We start from the raw sequence: 21,029 nt of genomic DNA, 5'->3' as shown, positions 1-21,029 counted from the left end.
TCACTGCTCAGTTACTCTAGTCTCCTTATTGGCCTGCTTCCAGTTTTTTGTGTTCCCTCTATCATCTCATCAATATACCATGATGTTCTAATGACAATCTGTGAGGAGCTAGGCATTCACTCTACTTCCATGATATATCTGCAAGGTTCTCCCCACCTTGTGCAAATACCTGCATCCTGTAAGGACTTGCTTCGTCTCACTTCTTTGATAAAAATGCCTGACTTTAGGATGTCCCATATTTTCAATCCAGTCTCTGTCACTTAAGCACCCACATGCAGAGTTGCACATGATATAAACATGTTTCTGTCAACAGTGAATTGCAAATATGATGGTAGTCTCATAAGATGATAATGGAGCTAAAAATTCCTATGGTCAGTACTTTATACTGGACTTTTTTTTTTTTTACATTTAGGTGTGTGTGACTATACAAATACCATTGTGTTATAATTCCCTACAGTATTCAACACTGTAATATACTGTGTGAATTTGTAGCCTAGAAACAATAGGCTACACCATTATATTCTAGGTATATATTAGGCTGTATCTTCTTGGTATGTCTAAGTACACACTGATATTCACACAGCAGTAAAATTGCCTACCGATGCATCTACCAGAATGTATCTCCATCATTAAGTGATGTATGACTGCATTTGTGTATGTATACATATATATGTTTATAAGCACACACATATAATTTATGTGTGTACAGATACAGAGATATAGACAGATGAAAGGAAGACAGAATGAGAGGGAGAAAGATAACTTTCCTTCTAGCAACATGACAAAGTGTAACTATTAGGCATATTAGAGGCTGTGACAGGAAGGACCAAGCAATCACAGAGCTCAGCTATCACTTGCTAAGTACCACCAGGTCCTTAAATGATGTTCTTACCATTTTTTTTTTGAAATAATTATCAAATTGGCAAAAACCCAAACATTTAACAATGCTTTTATGAATCTCTGGGGAAACTAGCCCTCTTGCACTAGTAGTGAGTGAATTTGGCCCCATGCCTTTGGAAGTTAACTTGGTAGTGTACAGCAAAATCACATATAAACTTTGATCCAACTATTGCTTTTCTGTGAATTTACCACACAGATATGTTTGCTACTGTGTGAAATAACATATGTTCAAGTTTATTCAGTGGTTTAAATAAAACCACAATGAGTTTTGAGATCCAAAAATAAATCTTTAAAAAAGCTCATCAATTAGGGTTACATGAATTGAATGATGGTACAATTTTACAATAGGATTTCAAACAACTAAAAAATGAAGAATAAAACTCTTAATGTATGGATATGTAAAAAAGTATATGATGATTATTACAATAAAATATCAAAATGCAAAGCTGTGTAATATGCACTGTGTTTGCTTGCATCTTTGCAAATAAATTCAAGTAGAAAGTGAGAGTTACCTGTAATAGGCTGAAGGTAACTCTAAAGAAACAGAAGACAGGGACAGAAATATGGGTCTTCACTGTACTTCTTTTTATGTGCATTGATTTTTGACCCTTTTGAGCATAGTATCTATTAAAAATTTTCATTTTAAAGATTTAGTTAGGCATGGTGCTACATGCCTACAATCCCAGCTACTCAGGAGACTAAGGAAGGAGAATCACTTGAGTCTAGGAGTTCAAGGACAGACTGTATCAGAGTGAGACCCCCCATCTCATAATAAGTGAATAAATTCTAAACACTCTTTTAAATAATTATGTTTTAAAAAATGGGGCTTGGGGGCAAAGTCCAGTGGTAGAATGCTTACCTAACATATATCGGATCTTGTGTTTAATTCCTAGCACACATACACATGCACACACAAAAAAAATAATCAAGTACTATGTATTAAGACAGATACATAGATAGCAAATAGATTCTTAAAAATCTATGGAAAGATTTTAGTCCAGAAAAGATGGCATCGACTCCTTTCTCCCTGATAGTCCCTGTTACAAGCCTGCAGAATAAAGTAAAAGGAAAAGCAGTCAAGGATTCAGGAATGTGGATTGGAAGCTGATGTGGTTTGGGCTTTGGAATCTGAAGAAGTGGTACCGCACCCGTGTACCTACACTGCCCAACAGACCCAAATGGTGACCTGAGGCTGACCTTTCCTGACCCTCTTCTAGCAACAGATGGCAACCCAGGTAGGATCAGCCCTCCATGCCCCACAAATACTAGATTGAATCTGGGGAGTACCTTTGCTAACCCCAGGTATATAAAGAAGGACCAGTGGGGTGATCCACAGGGAGCCCACTAGCAGAAAGTGGCCATGGTGATCGGCTCCTTGTGGGCACAGCTGTAGTCTCCCCTCCTAAGGACATGGGGGAAGCTAGGCTGTACCTGTAGGATGGATGCTGCTACAAAAGCAAGCAGCCTGACACAGGAAGCCTGAGTATTCACAGTTCTCTCCAGAAACACAAACTCTGGTATATGCCATGGAATACTATTGAAATTTCTTTAAAAAGTCACCAACTTGAATGTATCTTCAAGAAATTATGCTGAATTAAAAAAAAAAAGAAAAGTCCAACCACAAATTCTCTTCCCTCAGTCCTAACTTCCTACTTGCCTTATTTAGAGATAGATTCTTAGAAGAAATCTCAGGGTTGAATGAAGACTGGATGAAGTATTGATGATTTATTAATTAGCTTCCACAGTAATAAAATACCTGAGTAGTTAAATGGTAAAGAAAAGTGTTTTTTGTTTTGTTTTTCTTTTTGGCTCACAATTTTGAAGGTTTCAGTCTGTGATTGCTTGAAACCAATGCATTTAGACAGGTGAGAAGGCAGCCCCTAACGGCAGGAGCTTGTGGTGGGGCAAATCTGCACATATCATGAGTCAAGGAGCAAAAAGAGAGGGGCACAGGCGGAGCCCCTCAGGCCTCTTAGAGGGCATACCTCAAAGACCTAAGGAACTCTCACTAGGCCACGCCTCCTAGAAGTTCCACCAAATCCTAATAGCACCATTCAAGATCCAAACTACAGCAGATGGATATATTAAACTGAGCCTTGTTGATTCTTGCATTGTGGTATACAGGAATTAGAAGAATGTGTGTCACCTAAGAGTGGAAAGGAAAATACTGAGTTGTGCCTAAGATTGTATCCAGAGGTAAGGGTCAATAAAATTTAAAGCAGGGTAGGAGATTAAAAAAAGAAAGAGAGTTGTGTTTTGACTGCATATTCTGCATCTTAGTCAAAGGCAAGATTACACTATTACCAGTATTATCTTTAAGGTACTATACAAACTTAAGTGAAGTCGGTTATACACAGGAACATTGTATTGTGCAGGTGAAGTATGACATTTTAGGCAGAAGTATAAAATATGGTCAAAGGAGATAAGGGCAGGGCTCCAAGTTGACAAGTGGATAGAGTAATGGCCCGTTTTATGGGTCCACTTGGAAATAGTATCCAGTTACTCAAACACTAATCTATGTATTGTCTAAAGGTATTTTGTAAGAAGTGATTAAAATACAAAATCAGTAGAGAAGACAAGAATAGAAACATGTGTTTTCTCTTCAATTACAGGAAATCAGAGAGAGAGAGAACAGTGGGGACACCCCTTCTTTGGGGGACTCCTTATAACTCTGTAAAGAGGACTTAAATGATAACTTCTCCAAAGAGAATCACTGGGGACCCAAATACAACTAATTCAACAAAGTTAGAAGGTAAATTTCACTAAGAGAAACAAATCTCCTAATTCCCAGAGAAGCAGTGACAGCAGGAAGAAGTGGTTAACCTGTCTGCAGAGCATCAACTTGAGGAAGGAAGCAAGAAAACACACATTTGAAAATTCATTCCCAATAGAAATGAGCATTTGCTACTAATCCAAAAGTTATCCACAGAAGGACAGAAACTGTAGAAATGCAGAGTCTTGATGAAGCAAAGCAAGCAAACGCAGCCGAGAGGCACTATACCCAATGCTCTATGTGTGATCTATTACTTAATTACAGAAAATCCATAGAAATAGATATCACTATCCCCATAATTAGATATGAGACAAATCAGAGTTCCAAGTTAAACAAAATTTCCTGTCACTAATTTAGGTAAGTGGTAGAGCTTGGAACTGACCCCAAGACAGCCTAATTTTCAAAAGCAATTCACTTTTCATGCTCTATCTTTTAAAAAAACCAAAACAATGGAGCAGAATTTTTTCTAGACCTTTGGAACAATCCCTCAAGATGTTGTTAAATGGAAGACTCCTGTAAGTGGAAGCCAGGGAAATAGGTTCTCCTTCTGGTGGCCTGTGAGCATAGGCATCCCTATTCTGCACATGTTCCACATCAGTTCTTCGTCTAAATGCCTATTTAGACAACAGGCAGTAATGAAATCAAACGTTAGCAGACGGAAACACTCGCTTCCTATTCTAGCCATAATGACAGCGGCATCAGGGAGACAGGAGCAGGGGAGTGATTGCCAGGGTCTCCATCATCACAATAGCTGCCAGCAGGAAATCTGTGCTACTGAAAACTGACTTTGACAACTCTGCTGTTGACAGACTAATAAACTCAGTTGCATGTCCTGCTATGACATGGATGGTTTTATATCGTTGTTATGTTTTCTGTGTATGTTTACTTAACCAAATGCCCTATTTATGCTAGTATCTTAATATTGTGCACTGCAGCTACTCCAACTGAAAGATGATTTAGAAGCCAGTTTGAGAAATAATGGGGACTTGATGTGGGATCTTTAATAAATATGTTTTGAATAAAAAGATGAAGCTTCATTCCTTTCACCAAATTAAAAAAAATTGAAATGTTTCTCTACATGGTGGCTAAAAAGAAAGCATAGCAGACACTGTGGGGTACCACATAATTTGCTGTTTTTTACTTTGCCTCAGTGTAGAAAGTATATAAGCATACTTTGAGGAAATGCAACATGTTGAAAATTGGAATTCTACTCTCTCAATATTTATTTTGTACAAGCAATATTCCAGTCCTAGTGTTGGGTGTTGGAGACATATAAAGAAAAAGTCATAATGCCTGAACTCAAGGAATCACACACACAAAAAAATGTCAATTATTTCAACCACATATACACACAGGGGGGATGCTAAAGCAGGGTGTTGGGTTAAACAGAGAATTACTTGAAGAAAAGTGAACAAGAAAATTCTAGGCAGAAGTAACCACAGGCCAAAAGATGAGAATGATAAAAAGAACTCAGAACCTAATCAGGTAATGAATAATCATCAGAATGGCTATAACATGCATACATAAGGGGGGAAATCGTGATGGTCTTTGCTAACTGAGTTGAAATAGCAAGGCTTTTGTTCAATAGGATAATGAAGAGACACTAAAAGAATTGGAAACTGAGCAGTAACATAATCAAAGTATTTTTTAGGAGGGGGTAAACAAAAAGTAAAATTTTAAATTAACCCTGGAATTTTACTTAACAACCACAGATCTCACCAAGTGAATGCTATAGCTAAAGAATCTTGGGAGTAGTCACAATATTCTGGTTGTTTTTTTTTTTTTTTCAATTCAACTTGGGTCTTATGACTATGTCCTTGGGCTCTCAATTCTAAACTGCTCTGAATTTCATATCTTTCCTCCATATATTAGGAAAAAATGAATACTTGCCTTGTCCCTCACCAAGGTTGCAGTGGAAGTAAAATGATATAAATATATAAGAAAGAACTTATAAGGGAGGATTGTGATCATACTTGTCAGAAATTTCACGCCCATTGATTCATGAATTTATCCCAGTAGCAATAAGGGGCGGACTCTATTATTTTTCTCTTGTATATGGTACTAGTGAAGTTTAAACTGGTGGAATAACTTGCCATAGGTCACAGTATTATTGTGTTGCAGAATTTTAATGGATGAATAAATGTTTCCTGAATTTTGTATCTGTATTACTCAGTCAAAATATTTTTTCAAAGTTCAAACTGGGGATTTATTTGATGACAATTTATTTGGTGAAGTCAGTCATAGTTTAAAACAAAACTGATAAACTATATTGAGCAATCTCACACTCTCTTCAATCTCTTACTGCTTATTACTCTTATTACTCTCTGAGTTGCCCACTCCAAATGAAACCCCAGGAATTCAGCATTGTCAAATGCTTCAAGGGGAATGGGCAAGAGCTTTGAACATCTATGACCCTTATATTTTATCTTGTTTTACTGTTAAAGGTTTTTTGAGTAATAATGTGAATGAATGCTCATTTTTTTCTAAACCACAGAAGAGAGAAGGCTCTTTAATTGATGGAAAAATGTTATTCTGGGCTCGAACCTTTAAAAAATGGCTAAGAAATAGAAACTGTACAATGTGATTACAGTACACCACAGTAAGTAAACACACTCATTGGAATCATGCAAGAGCAAGTCAAAGCAATCTTTGCTAGTGATCATGCACAATCTATGTACAATTCACATTGCATTCACAAGAAATCACAGGTTACACAAACCTACTTCCTTAAACTCATCTGGCAGAGAAGACTTGAACTGCACTCCCTTCACCACAGCCTGGGGTTCGTGGGTGACATTATGCCTCTCAGGTCATTATTGGTGGTAGTGCCTATGCAAAAATCTTCATCTCTGTTTGGTAACACATAGAGGAAAAGCATCCCTCTGACCATATGCTTTGGTAGCACAGGAAGATAAATCACTAGATGTCTCTTTCATGAAATTTTATTCAAAATAACTCTAGATATGAAATGGTTATAACCAAAGATGGAAATGCCAGATTTTAAATATTGTGCTAGTTGTTTTCCATGTGTCTTTTAATCAACACAATAACTATGTAATGGAGTTATAATTATATTAGAGATAAATGATTTGATGCTAAAAAAGTTAAGTAATTTGTCTAATACTGAGGTGTTATCCATAAACTCGATCTGTTCACATCCAAAGCAGAGGCACAGATGGAAAATGAGTTTTCATGAAGTGAGTTAAAATATGTATGTATATTCCAGATGACTTCTCACTCATGGGACAAACCAGAGTTTTGTATTTCTCTGGCAATTAGTCTTCTGATGATTGAAATACGTTAGGAATAAATGCTCATTGTTCTTGCTCAATGTTCAAAATAAATATCAATGGTTCTCTGAAGGAAGGTAACATCAACAATTAAATTATCTTCAGTTAATTATCTTCTCTCATATTTTGGGATCTTTTGTTGCTTCTAGGGGTTTGGAATAAAGCCAAAATTTGTGATTACATTTTGTACTTTGCCAATGCAACATAATTATTTGAAGTAGCTTCAATTAACAATGGGGTAGGGAAAGATGGAGGGAGAAATATTGACAAAGAGGAATGAAAGAACAAATAGAACAATTTAACATATAGGAGATGACTCTGGGAAGCTCTTAAATGACTGAGATGAACTCAAAAGGAAGAAAATTGATCTAAGGTGAATATGCACCCTTGCACCTCCTGCCCTCTGTTAGGAAGTCTTCGCATGAGTTTTGTTTATAAATCCTGCTGTATTCCATCAAATATTTACAACTGCTCTTCCTTCCACTTAGAGATGTTATAATGAGAAAAGGAAGTGCTTTCAAGCCATCTAGAACTGAGTTCAAATCCCACTTCCACCAGTTCTGTGGCTTTAATCATTTTGGCTATGAAAGAATGTTTACATTTATCGATTGTCTGCTATGGTAGAGTAAGTGCTGTGTGAGCGATACTGAAGGGGCAAAGAGGTATCTAAGATAGGTCTGAGCAGTTTCTTGCAGAAGTTGGCAGAGAATACTCTGACAAATAATCTGAAGGAAAAAAGTGAGAAGTCTTTCTGTTTAGGAGATTTGCCTGTGTATAAGACAGAGTTGCTTAAACATCTGCCATAGTTAAACCCAATCAGATTTATGAATATGAGAGAGAAAGACTCACAACTTAAGAGGACATGCAGTTGTCCCTCTTCACCTGCAATTTTGCTTTCTGAGGTTCTAGAAACTTTACAGTAGCTGGAAATTTTTCAATGGAAAATTCTAGAAATAAACAATTCATAAGTTTTCAACATTTGAGTAAAGGATACTGTTATTGAGTGTTTTATTTTATCATTAGTTATTATTACTGTTCCTAACTTATAAATTAAGTTTTATCAAAGACATGTATGCACAGGAAAATTTAGGGTATAGGGTTTGGTGGTATCAGTGATTTCAGGCATATACTGCAGGTCTTGGACTGAACCCCATGGATAAGGGGGAAATAATGTATTTGAAGCAGTTGCTGAAGCATGTGGCACTTAAACTGGGCTCCACAAATACGCACTCCCTTCTCTTTATGCTACTGGCCCTCACATATCCTCCATGCTCACTTCTTTTCAGATCCTTTCTCTCTAGTCACCCTTGAAAAACACTGCCCTGAAACTCTCTGCTTATTCAAGTTTGGGTCTGGCCTCACTTGCAGGTTCAAGCACTCTTCCAAGAACTCTTTTATGGCCATCTCAGTTGACTTGGATTCCTCCCTTCACAGAGCAGCAACCTTCCCATAGTCAATCCTGGGCACTTAGTTACCCAAGGTCATGCACTACTTGTCTGTTAATGGATTTGTGGGTGTTGGACTTCTCTCCTGAAAGAGAGTGCAATACTCTCAGAAGTAAAGCTTTTGAATCATCTGGATCCTGCCAACACAGATCCTAGGTCTGTCCTTTGTCAATAAATTAACTTGGAATAGCTTATTCCAATGCATTTCAATAATGTCACCATGAAGGGCTGCCTGTAGAAAATGAGTTTTCCTCATTGCTTATCTTTGTCTTCCTCCAACTTCTGTTCTAAATTTCCACCAGTCATTTAAGGATTGCCAACTAGTATAATGAAAGAGTAACCTGGGGGATACTACTTAGACCTCTCTTCTAATAGTCTATTTCTGAAACACGCCCTTCTGGTTTCTAGGATACCACTTTTTCATAGCTCTTATTTTATTTTTTTTCCTTCCCACTCCATGTTGGTTGTGTGTCATATGTACCTCTTCTTGAGTCCCTCAGAATTTTTGCTTACCAGGTTCCACTTTTTGACCTGACATGCCTTATTGATTTCATCTGCTCAAAGGGTTGATCAATTATATACCCATTGATTCTGATCTTCTCCCCAGACTTTAATGGAAAGTTTTCCAGTTACTTCTGCACAGTGAAAAGGTATCCAGGAAAATACTGTGCCCCAAATGGAACTGCTGATGGTATCCACTAAATTTCTTCTTCCTACATGTCCTCTATCTGTTCAAATAGTAGCCAACCTGGATCAGGGACTTTTCCTGTGCCAGATACCATGCTAAAAATTTACAGAGATGCTTTTATTTAATCATCTTAATATTTCCATGAGGTGATTGCTATCATGCCATTTTTCTTCATCTGTGACAGATCCCAGATGATGAAGTTAAAGCACATAGCTCACATAGCCCACCCAGGTCATATATCTTGTAAATTGCAGATCTGAATTTGATACAAAGCTGTCACACCAAGCCAGACCTGAAGACTCAGTCACTCCATGTCTCATTGACAAACTCTTCCAAGCTAAAAGTTAAGTCATTCTCTCTACCTTGTTCAGTGTGTCTTCAAGTTTTCTCGATCCAATTTTAGATACGCTTTTACATCAGGTCTTTTCTTTCTAGCTTGCTCCATCTCTCATCATTTGCTGCCTACCAATTGCAAACACTATTCCCCATATCTCTCCCTAAAAATACACGTCTTCTAACTTCAGTACATGGTCTACAATATCACCACAGTTATATTTTCAAAACGAATCTGATAACAAATCCAATGATAATATAATTACAAGCAACTCTATTTCCAACATTAAAATAAAAAAAAAAAATACACCATAACTGGATCTTAGTTGCCCAGCAGACAGGCTCACTCCTTCTCAACCTGTCACCTGAACTCATTATGCTTGCACTTCCTGTATCTCTATCGTTTGCTATTTCATCTCTGCAAGATGTCTTATAACCCATCTTTGTTCCATGGTCTTCCACTTTTCTCTTCCTTTGCAGATGTCGCTCACTCTTCCTAGAAGACTCTTCTCCTTGCAATTCTTCCTACTCGTCCTTTATCTCCACTCAAAACTTCTTTCTGAAAACCTTCTCATCTTCCCCAGCAAATACCACTATTCTCATCCTAGCGATACAACATCATAAATTGCTAATATCTCATAATCTCACTTATGAATATGAATGAATATATATATATATATATTTTATTCAGGGACTATGTAACAGGGATGAGAAAAGAGAATGGAGAGCTGGCGAAGATTGAGACACCATTCTGTCCTATGGCATTCTCATAAAACGGCACACTATGTTACCTTCTCTACTTAATTACTTGTCTCATCGAGATTATATGATATAACCTATGTATCACCAGTGGTTTATTTGTGGTTCCTACAATTAAAAGCAAGACATAGTTATTCCCTCCACGAGTTTATAGTCTCACTAGAAGAGTTAACATGGAAGAAAATAATAGCAAAGAAGACTGTGGTTAATGTCATAAAATGAAGCAGTGTATCAATTCAACAGTCTCCTCCTCCTCTTCTTCCTCCTTCTTCATCTAGCTGCCAATGAGAACAATTTGCTGATGGCATTTAGGGATTAGATCTTAATGGGAGACTTAAAGAATAATATTAAGATATGAGTAGACCTGAACTCAGAGACATGAACAATGATTTTTTTAAAAAGTCTTTATTATCAGCATCCCCTACCCTCTCTAACCTTTCCTTCCAACCATCCAAATGCTGTGCAGTCAGAGGACCATTTACCTACAGTTAAAGAAATGAAGTGATATTGCTCTGTGATGACTACTGTACAGTCCAATGGCCAGACAACTTGATATGCTTCCAATCAATACCTGGTTATTGACTGCCCAAAGGAAGCAGCACTATATCAAGCTTGGGAGAGGAAGAAAGCTGACATGCGCTTATAAAGCTGAAAAATGAGCTAAAAGCATTGTTAGGATGTCAGAGAGTCGCACCGTGAGAAGGGATTAGTAAACACTGAGACACACTAAAGGGATCCTGCACAGGGATCCCATGAATGTCATCAGACATTAAAAAGGTCAAGAACTGTCTCACTAGACAGTATAAATACAGAGGATGATAAGTACTCCTATCACACTTGGCAAGTCAGCCCTCTGTAACATTGATCATTGAATGCATAGTTACTGACAATAAATGTGCTTTCAAAATGTACTTGAGTGACCAAAAAAAAAAAAAATTATGGAAACAATGCCATGCCCAAGGTTCAGGTTGTGGCAAAGTCTTTTCCTTATTAGGGACTGGTAATGAAGATAATATCCATTTAATATGGAATTGTTTAGTAAAAAGACATGTTGAATAAATGAGTAAATAATTCTGACAGTGATGGAGACAAAAGATCTCAGAAAATAGTCATCAGAGTATAAACTATATTAAGACTTTAGAAAAGTTGGTAATATGAATGAAGACCTTTCAAATTACTCATACCTTTGACCCAAGAATGCCGCTTCTTAGACGAGTTTATATAAACACTAGAACTTGTGGGGTTCACACTTAAGCACAGTGATGCTCACCATTGTGTTGGTTATAACATTGAACATTTGGAAACAACACAAAATATATAAAAATGTTACAAAATATAAAAGTGTATTTTTTATATTTTATAAGAATATAAAAAGGAAATCTATCATTAGATTATTTATATGTAGTATCAAAGTGGCATTTACGAATGTTGCAATAGTGTGAGAAAAGTATTGATTATAATGGGAAGTGATCTCTACTCCCTTAGGGAAAGTGCTTTGCGGGAATCCCATTAGGTCTTCAGCAACAAATGAACAGAACTGCTCATTTTTCCTATCTTGATCCAGGCACCTACATTGTTCTGAATCATAGCATGTATATTCTGGCCATCATGCCTTTACTCTTGCCAGTCTCCCTGCTTTTGATACTCTTCCTTTTACCTACATCTATTTCAAATACAGCTGTCCTTCAAATCCTATCTCATTCCACTTCCTTCTATAATGCTTTCATGATTAATTTAAAACACACAAAAAAATTTCATCTCTTGGACCCCTAGGACTGCATTTTAATGAGGACATCACAATACCCTACTGTGTCTCATGCATATGATGGATAACATTAAGTTGGTATATGGAACTTTGCACATGTCCTACTTGTTTGAGAGAAGGAATAAGATATAGGGCTTAAGTATGTGGCATATAATGCCAGATTCCTTTACTTCATGTCCCTTCTCCGAGACATGTGACCTTGAGAAAGTTATGTCTCCTTTCTGGTTCTCAATGTTCTCCTGTGTAAAATGGAGGCAATAATAATATCCAGCTCGATTTATTCTTATATTGCAATGGTATCTACCTATCTGCTTAAGCTTCTACAATGAAAAACAAAATGTTCTTTTGAATCTTAATTTGTACTCCTAATAAGGTGGACATGAAATACCTAATCAAGATGTATCCTGAAGAGTTAGAAGTTTGGCTTCAAGTATGCAAACTTCTGAACTCATAGATCATATGAAACTGATAAATGTTGGCTGGCAGCTAGAATTGCATCTGGATCAGAAACATTGGTTACTTTTAGTTATTCCTCTAGAAAAAAAAAAAGAATAACACCTAAAGGAGAAAGTTCCTCACCCTAACAACTTTCAAACATCACAGAATAGTGTCCAATGGCACATGGTGGGATACATGAGGAACTTGAATACCTTCTCTATGGAGAGGCTGTCGCAAATGGAAAGAACTGGACACACTTGTTATCTCCTTCCTAAACACGTGGCTTTGAACAAGGTGTATTTGATATGTGACATAACTTGCATACCCAGGTTCTTTATGTGTTATCAGGCAAGGGGAAAAGAAAATCAAGATACACTGAATATCCCTGTGCCTTCGGCAGCAACCTGAAATGTCTGAAGACTGGAAATTTCCCATGTTGCCATTCCTTAGAAGTTCATTGTCACCCTTTACCTTCCTCAACCAGATCTCTCTTCCATCTACAAGAATTAGAGATGTTAATCCCGTCTATCCCAGGTCTGCTCTATTGGCCCACCTTTGCTGGAAAGCACAAATAATGAGAACAACATATCCTGAAGAGCTCAAAAAATTCCAAAATAATACTCAAAAATTAGCACTTTAATATTATTATAAATATTTTATCAATCTAAAAAATTGAGGTGATTGTTCTGATTGATGATGAGTTCTTCAACACAACATGCCTCAACACACCAAGGATGACCCTGTCATTTTGACATGAGCAAGATTGTGGGCTGGTTTGTTTGTTTTGACCCGAGGGCTTTCTGGGTGCCACCATCTGCATTTGGGCAGCTCCCGCTCTTGAATTCTCATGTCTCGGGTGTGAGGCACATATTTATTGAAGGCAAGAACTGGTTCACTCGGTTCAAGAAGTACTCAAAACAGGGGTGGGGGGTCACCCAAATAGCAGAGGGAGAGATTAATCAGAGGAAGAAGGACAGATCCTTGAATTACATCGCCATCCAAGGTGCGCTTGCCAAACGTCACAGATACCCAAGCAGCTCTGATTTGTTCTGGCTACATGCCCAGAATGGAAGATAGAGTTTCACAGAGTTTCAGTTTACAGTGTAGGAACTGTACAATTTCACAAAAAGGGAAATGGGAAGGTGTTAAAAAAATTAAGGAATGATATTTTTACTACTTTATATGTCGAGTCTCCTGCTCACAAGACTTGACAGCATTCCTTTAAAAATCAGCACCTCACCTCCATCAATTTTCAACTTCACACTTAAAAAAAAAAAAAAAAACTAGAAATCTTCTATTTTCAGCCTAATGGATAGAGCAAATTAAAGGAGAACAGCATCTGTGAAGATGAACTCCTCAAAAAAAAAATTGCTACGTTACTTTTGGAGAAAATGAACAGATAAACCTTGAATGCTATAATGTGCTTTGACTAGGATTTAGTTTGCTTTGGGTTAAATATTCTCCAGGGCTCTTTTGTTTTACTATTAGACTGATGAACATGTCAATTTCCTTTGAGCTTCTTCCAAGAGCACACTGACATACAAACTCAACAGTCCTGTGCATGTCCTGCAATGTTTCTGTACAAGTACATGTTGCTCTTGACTATGTGAGGATAATATTTCTGGAAACAGACTTTTAAAGTTTATAGATTGATATTAATTGGAGTCTTAGATAAAAATATGATTTTCTCCCTAGATAGGTCTGCAAGAATTCATGAGTTTTCCCTCATAGGATCTTAAAGGAAAAAAAAAGATCTCTAAAGAGATAAAATTATGTACTTATTCAAGTATAATATAATTATGTAGTTAGTCAAGTATAATGGCTGGGTAAAATTTAACTTCAATCTCTCTCTCATTCCCTTGTTCTCTTCATCATTCCAAGTTTTTAAATAGCAAGATTTAAATGAAATATATTATAATATAGCCAGATGATATTTCTCAATTTCCCAGGCAACAAATAGCAATAACATCATCATTCCATGATGACCACTGCACTAATTCTTTTCTGGTTCAGTTAGATTCTTCTATGGGAGTCATCGGTATATGCCACATTCTGTGGCATAACAGAGGTCATGGGATGGCTGAGAAGTACACAAAAATCAGAGCATCAACTTTGCTCCTTCTTGACTAGAGTGAATTTAGTCCAGTGGACATCTACCAACCCCTTCCGTAATCCTTCAGGGCCAGGCAACAACATCAGGAACTCAGGAAAAACTGGTGAGATCTGCCCCAGAATGATATCTCCCTATGGTCCTCATTATACATCTAAGCCTTCATTGGCTTCAGTGTCTTTCTATAATATCTTCTCCCACCTGTCCTTCCAATTTCCAATTTCATATATTCCATGAAATCTCCCACAATCACTGCCAGCACCTTCAGATATGTCTTTCTCACTTAATACTTAAGTCCATCAGTCAGCATGGAATAAAATTTTCTAGATGGCAACCATTTGTTTGATTGTCTTTTGTTTGATGATCCCAATGAGAATGTTAAATTGTGGGACTCAGGGCTCCAATTCTTCCTTTCTTTTTTCTTTGCTTCTTATGTTCGCACAATTCAGCCTACCTTCTCCCTGCCTCCTGTCCTGCCATCTTCTCCACCACCATCGTCCCGTCCTGTGTTACTACCTGCAGACTCAGACTTCCTTATGTTTCCTGCCTCCATCTATTACTTTGCTCTGAGTATCCCTTTTATTGGTTTCTATTGTCCAGCCAGGTCTCTACAAAAGATCAACCCAGGCCTTTTATATAAAGCCTCCTCCAAGCCAGGATTGACAGGTACTTATCGCCAGTGCTCAGGTTTGTTGTCTCACAAGCCTTGGTGGGAAGGCACTTCATGCCCTCTTGTGTGTGCCCTTGTGACCCTATGTGTGTGCCCTTGTGACCCTATCTGGATAATGGAATGTAAGAGAAAGTAATATTTGCCACATAGAGGTCAAGGCATTTAAAAACTAGCCCCTGCTTTCTTGTCTCCACCCCTGTGTGTCCTTCTCTCTGCCCTGGCAACATTCCAGTTGATGAAACCTCCATGATAAGAGGAAAATGTGGAAGAAGACCTCCTACTGATGTGTGATAGGTATGTGTCATGTCACGACATGGCCACTCATTACTTAAACCACCAAGATTCTAATTTTCTACTATGGCAACATAGCACAACCTGGAAGACAGTGTAATTAACTTTAGAGCTACCTCTTGTGTGCCCATAGCATGTTTTCTTGTCCCAACCTCAACATGTATGTGACTCTATTGCCACTATCCCATTTCCTGTCTTACTAGCAGTCTATGAACACCACAGGTTATGACTTTCATCCATGGGTGCTCCCATCCACCACAGTTTTGGCCTATGGTGTCTTCTAAAAAACTTACACTTAATGAATGCATACAATGTGTCCCCCAACAATAAATGCACCTAGTTAACCCATTAAGTGCCAAGTTTTCAAGTCTGTGAATATTTAATGAAATTGACCCAGTTGCATTAAAATAGGTTGGAATTCATAACCGAGAGCTTACATATATATCCTTTATAATATGTGTATCTGTGCGTATTTCAGATGCTGTAATTATTCATCTGTTACTTTTCTCGGGAGATCAGCCCTCTAAAAACACTGATTATTTCAAAGTTACCTTGAGTGGTATATTTTTTCTCAATTTAAGATTTTATAGGGGTTCTACCTCTGAACTAAGGAACACAATGGGTTAACACTGGCAATTCTGTAGCTTTGTCCATCCACTGGGCATAACCCATGCATCTACTCACAGTCATGGCAGGTGGCACCAGTGTAACCTGTGTCACTGCAGTTACAATAGAAACTGGCCCAGGACTGGGAGCAGCTTCCTCCATGTTCACAATAGTTTGGCAAACACCTAATGTGAGATAGCACAAAAAAAAAAAAGACAACAAAATTTAAAAAGTCAGTTAAAATAAAGAAGGAATAAATAATGTCTTATATCCAACAAAATGAATTAATTCTGGGAATTTATCCACTATAATCATATGCCTAAGTCAGATTTCAAATGATGAACATTATATAATGGCTTAACCAAAACAGGTGTATCCACCAGAGGCTGCCAGGTAATGGAAGTCTCAGAGACAAATTAGGCACTGGAGTTAATATTCCAGCACTGGGGTGAATGCTTCTTGAATTTAAAGTTAAACTGATGTGGTATTTTATTTATCACAGAGAAAACGTATACAGATCGTAATTTCATATGTTTTAAAGTTTTTGCATTTTTAAAGAAAAAGGGACAGATAATTGAGGTTACTCTCCATATGCTTCTCTCTTGGGAGAAGGCCAGGAAACTATTTTAAAATACATAAGCACAACATGAAATTTGAAAAGATGATGCCTGCTCACTTAACATGCAAGAAAATTGTATCGTTTTTAAATGTGCCAGCGCTGTCCTTAAAATAAGGCCTTTACTAGTTATGGTCAAAACAATATGGCTATTCTGAGAAATATTTGCATCACACAATGAAAAGTTCTTTAAAACATTATGCAATTTGAAGCAGAAATCATACTTTGATGGCTTTGTTTAAGAATATGGTTCAAAATATGAAGACAATATATGCTAACTGCTGCTGTTCACAATGATGTTTACAATGGTGAATCAAAGTAATTATCTAATATTAGAATATTGCATAGGAGATCTGTTGCTCACAAGGTCAATGGGGCTACTTTATTATAAAATGACTACAAATAATGTAAACAACAACAACAAAAAGATCATCACAGATTGGGACTCAATTAGGTGAAAATCCCACATATGAAGCATGCCACAGAAACTAAAAAAAAAGAATCTATGAGTTTCAAAAATTTGGGTCTTAAAAATGTTAGAGTTACTTGGGCTAGTGATAGTAAAGGTGATGCTTATTTCTCTAGGTGGAAATCATGGTCTTTAGGGACACATATGCCTGTGTTTAAATTCCAGCTTATCTATTCACTGTATGGTAGTTTGCATCTTGCACACATACTTTAAAATTTCCAGTGTTGCTGCTGAGATGTACCCAGGAAGTGTAGTGAATAAAATTACGTGTAAAAGTAAGGATAAATACTGTAATTTCTGAAAACAATCCTTGCAATGAGTCTAACAGAGCTATGGAAAACAAAATCTCACAAATTTAAAAAGAGAGAGGGTTCAATTACTGAAGTTACAAAGGTGTATAAAACAACAAATGGGTTCATTGAGAACTACTAAGAATTGGAAGCCAGCAAAACACAGGATGATTTCCTCTAAGTGTCCTCGATAGGTAGGGAACCCTCCAACAATGATTGTTTCAAAGCGCAGAAAGTAAAATCCCTGTGTAGGTTCAGTTGTATTATTAGAAATTTCTGCTCAGCACTGCAAACATAAAATTGTGCTGACAGGTATTATGTTTGGGGAAAGCTTGCTGATAACTTCATGGCACCCAAGTCCGGCATAAAGAACAGGGATAAAACAAAGAGAAAAAGAAAAAAAGAAAAAAAAACTTAAGAATCTTGCTGTGGAATGTCTTCATCAAAACTAAACCAAAATGTAACTGTAAAAAAAAAAAAAAAAGCGCAAATAGAAAAAAATAGAAAAAAGTCCTTTCCCTGCTACCCAATTCTGCCTTTCCTCTTGACTCTTATCCACTCTCCTAGACTTGATGAACAGGAACGAAAACAGACTTGTCACTGTTGTGATCAAAGTCCTTGTTCCCTACCAACTCTGTGGGGGAAGCTACATAAATTTGGAGCATCAGTTTCCCTTATTAACAAAATGCAACTAAGGAGCCTGTCCTGTAAGCTAGCCTGCTAGCTTTGTTTTGAATGTCCATCTGCCCCACACGCTGGTTTCACCCTAGCATCTCTCCAGTTCAGCATCACCTAACTTTTTACTGTATCTTCTCCTGAGCCTTCCAAGTTCATCCACAACCTCTCTATACCACTTTCCACTTCCTCCGGTCTCCCCCAAAACAAGTTTTCCAAGATTAGCAAATGATGATAGTATTTTTCCCCTACTTCAACAAAAAGATTATTGCTTTAAGGCTGGAGAGCTGAGCAAAAAGCAACATAGATGTTTATTCTTTAGTTCTCTTACTTTTGGATCCAAATAAATTCAGCATACCCTCTTTTCAGTAGTTGGCACAATAAAATAAAAAAATCAGAAAGTTTTAGTAGCTGTATTTTCAGACATGAGGAGAACGTTTGTCTGCAGTGAATGGTACAGGAAAAAAAAATTTTTTTCCAATATGCAGCATTCAGCAGGAAGGAAAGAGAGAGTCCTGAAGATATGTGTGTGTTTGGTTCCTGCTGTTCTCAAGGTCTGGTTGCCCTCCTGAACCTCTTGGGAACTGGCTGTTTTAATCTGTGTTGGGTTCTGTGAGATAAACCAAGACCTTTCCAGCAAAATCCTCATTTCACTCAGGAGAGCTCCAGTTGGGAGTCTATTACTTTCAAATCACAGAATCTTAACTTTAATTTTTTTTAGTTGCAAATGAATACAATATATTTTTATGAATTTTTTTTAATGTGGTCCTGAGGATCGAACCCAAGGCCTCACACCTGTGAGCAAGCGCTCTACCAGTGAGCTCCAGCCCCAGCCCAGAATCTTAACTTTTTGTTAGATAGCATTCCAGAATTACAAAAGGAAATGTAAACATGTTTTTCTTATGGTATACATGATAAAAATACCTTGCAATCTTGAGATTACCAAATCCAATTGGACCTTTTCTAGAAGGAATAGCTTTGGGGAAGCTACCAGAAATATAAATATCCTACGTTTTGAACACATTTTCTTACCAGTACTGGAGACTGAACCTAGGGGCACTCTACCACTGAGTTATATCCCCAGTCATTTTTATTTTATTTTTTTAAATTTTGAGGCAGGTACTAACTAAGTTTCCCAGGCTGGCCTTGAATTTGCTATCCTCCTGTCTCAATCTCCTGAGTCGCTGGGATTACAGGGGCACATCACCTCTACTGGCTTCTTGAGCATATCTTTATAAGAACTACACAGAATTTGCATTGCAGTATTAATAGACTCAATTTGCCACTGAAAATCTAGGCTATAAATTCATCTGTCTATGGTCAATGAACAAACCAATGATGTATTTCTGGAAGGGAAAAAGGATACTTGAATAAGCGAACATCTAATATTCCAAGAATGAGGGGAAAAGAAAATGAATGAGCACTTGTAAGGCTGCCTTGGAGCTTGATTCATTTTGGTCCAACACATACCATGATTACAGAAACTCATCTGTAAAGTAGACATTCAAAATAAAAGATGTCTAAGCCCAATTTGCTTTTTTAAAAAGAAAGGGCAGGGTTTTATTTATTCATTTATTTATTCTAATTAGGTATATATGACATCAGAGTGCATTTTGATTCATTGTACACTAATGCAGTGCAACTTTTCATTTCTCTGGTTGTACATGATGTAGCGTCACACCATATGTGCAGTCATACATATACTTAGGGTGATGATGTTCATCGCATTCTACCTAAGGAAAGGGCAGTTTTATGAGTATAATTTCCCATATTCTTTAATCACTTAAAAAATGGACTCACAAAGGTAACTGCTCAGAGACCCTTAAAGGAAAGACCACTGACTATGAAGTGAGTCACAATCTTAGGCATGAACCTTCTATTCAAATTGCCAGGAGATAATTGCTCTGAACACAGATCCTCTAAAACTCCTATTGCTGTTGCAGATGTAACCCCACCTGGACAGATGTGGCTTTCCTTAGAGCATAATGTTTCAGTATGAGTGCGACAAGTCTTCCTGTACTCCCGAAGAGCCCCAATAAACTAACACTGTGATGTGTCCCAGCAAAGACTTGGAACACACATTGGCAGTCATTTTGCAGAGAGTGTGGGGATTTATAGGAGATGAAAGGAAGGGCTAAAGAATGGCAGAGAAGATTTAGAAGTGGAAAGAGAAAAAAAATGATGATGTCATAAGGACAAAGGTTATTAACATTTCTTTATAATTTCCATCCAAAATCAAACATCTTTCAAAGGATAAAGATTAGGTGGGGCTGTGGATGATCTGGGTAATAGAGGAAGTAGGAAAGTTCACCCAGAGTGCTCCAAAGAACTCATTCATCAGTGGTCATGGTCCAGAAGTTATGGTTCCAACTTCCTGGGTGCTGTTTAGGGTGTGTTCTATCGCTCACAAGAAACACAAAGGAACAAAACAGTTCTCTTTGAAGATTGATGCACAGCGAGGGAGACAGCCAAAAAGCTGCTTCACAGAAGGCAAAGGATTTTTATAGACTGAGCCACTTGGTAGACTAGAGGCAGACATTTCTGAGAATTAAACCCAAAATCCAGTTTCAAGCATCCTAAGCAAGCACACTTGAAGGGAATGCACACTCTCAGTTGGCATTAGGAAGAACAAAAGGACCTCCACAGTCTTCCTTGACGAAGATCAATGTGGTAACTTCTTTCTGATTTAGGTTTAACCAGAGAAAACAGAAGTTCCCTGCTGGCAAGGGCAGGGAAGTGTTATGACCGCAGAGAGATTCAGGTTACTTTCAAAAAAGGCAGGATATTGCTTTGTTTTTCATTTGAGAAGGGTCACAGAAGAAATAAATATCTGTGGTTCCTCTTAAGCGAAAATCAGATTACTGAGTGTTATAATTTAGGTCTGAAGTTTCCCCCCAAATCTCATATGCAA

General features: G+C 37.5%; 1 protein-coding gene across 2 annotated transcripts in view; it reads right to left on the bottom strand.

Annotated features, from left to right (window-relative positions):
- The window catches only part of CNTNAP5 (contactin associated protein family member 5), a gene marked incomplete at both ends in the record, with an annotated part of 785,818 nt that overhangs the window by 302,010 nt on the left and 462,779 nt on the right, over positions 1-21,029 (bottom strand). For both annotated transcript variants that reach the window (XM_081262143.1, XM_081262144.1), the window contains one exon: positions 16,147-16,253. In XM_081262143.1, the coding sequence (XP_081118269.1) occupies positions 16,147-16,253 (107 nt within the window). The remainder of the gene's footprint in view (positions 1-16,146; positions 16,254-21,029) is intronic.

Source organism: Spermophilus citellus (genome assembly GCF_964194105.1).
Source record: "Spermophilus citellus genome assembly, chromosome: 11".
In the NCBI taxonomy this organism is placed as follows: domain Eukaryota; kingdom Metazoa; phylum Chordata; class Mammalia; order Rodentia; family Sciuridae; genus Spermophilus; species Spermophilus citellus.
Note: the sequence above shows the minus strand (reverse complement) of the source record. Positions and strands in the feature narration are given on the sequence as shown.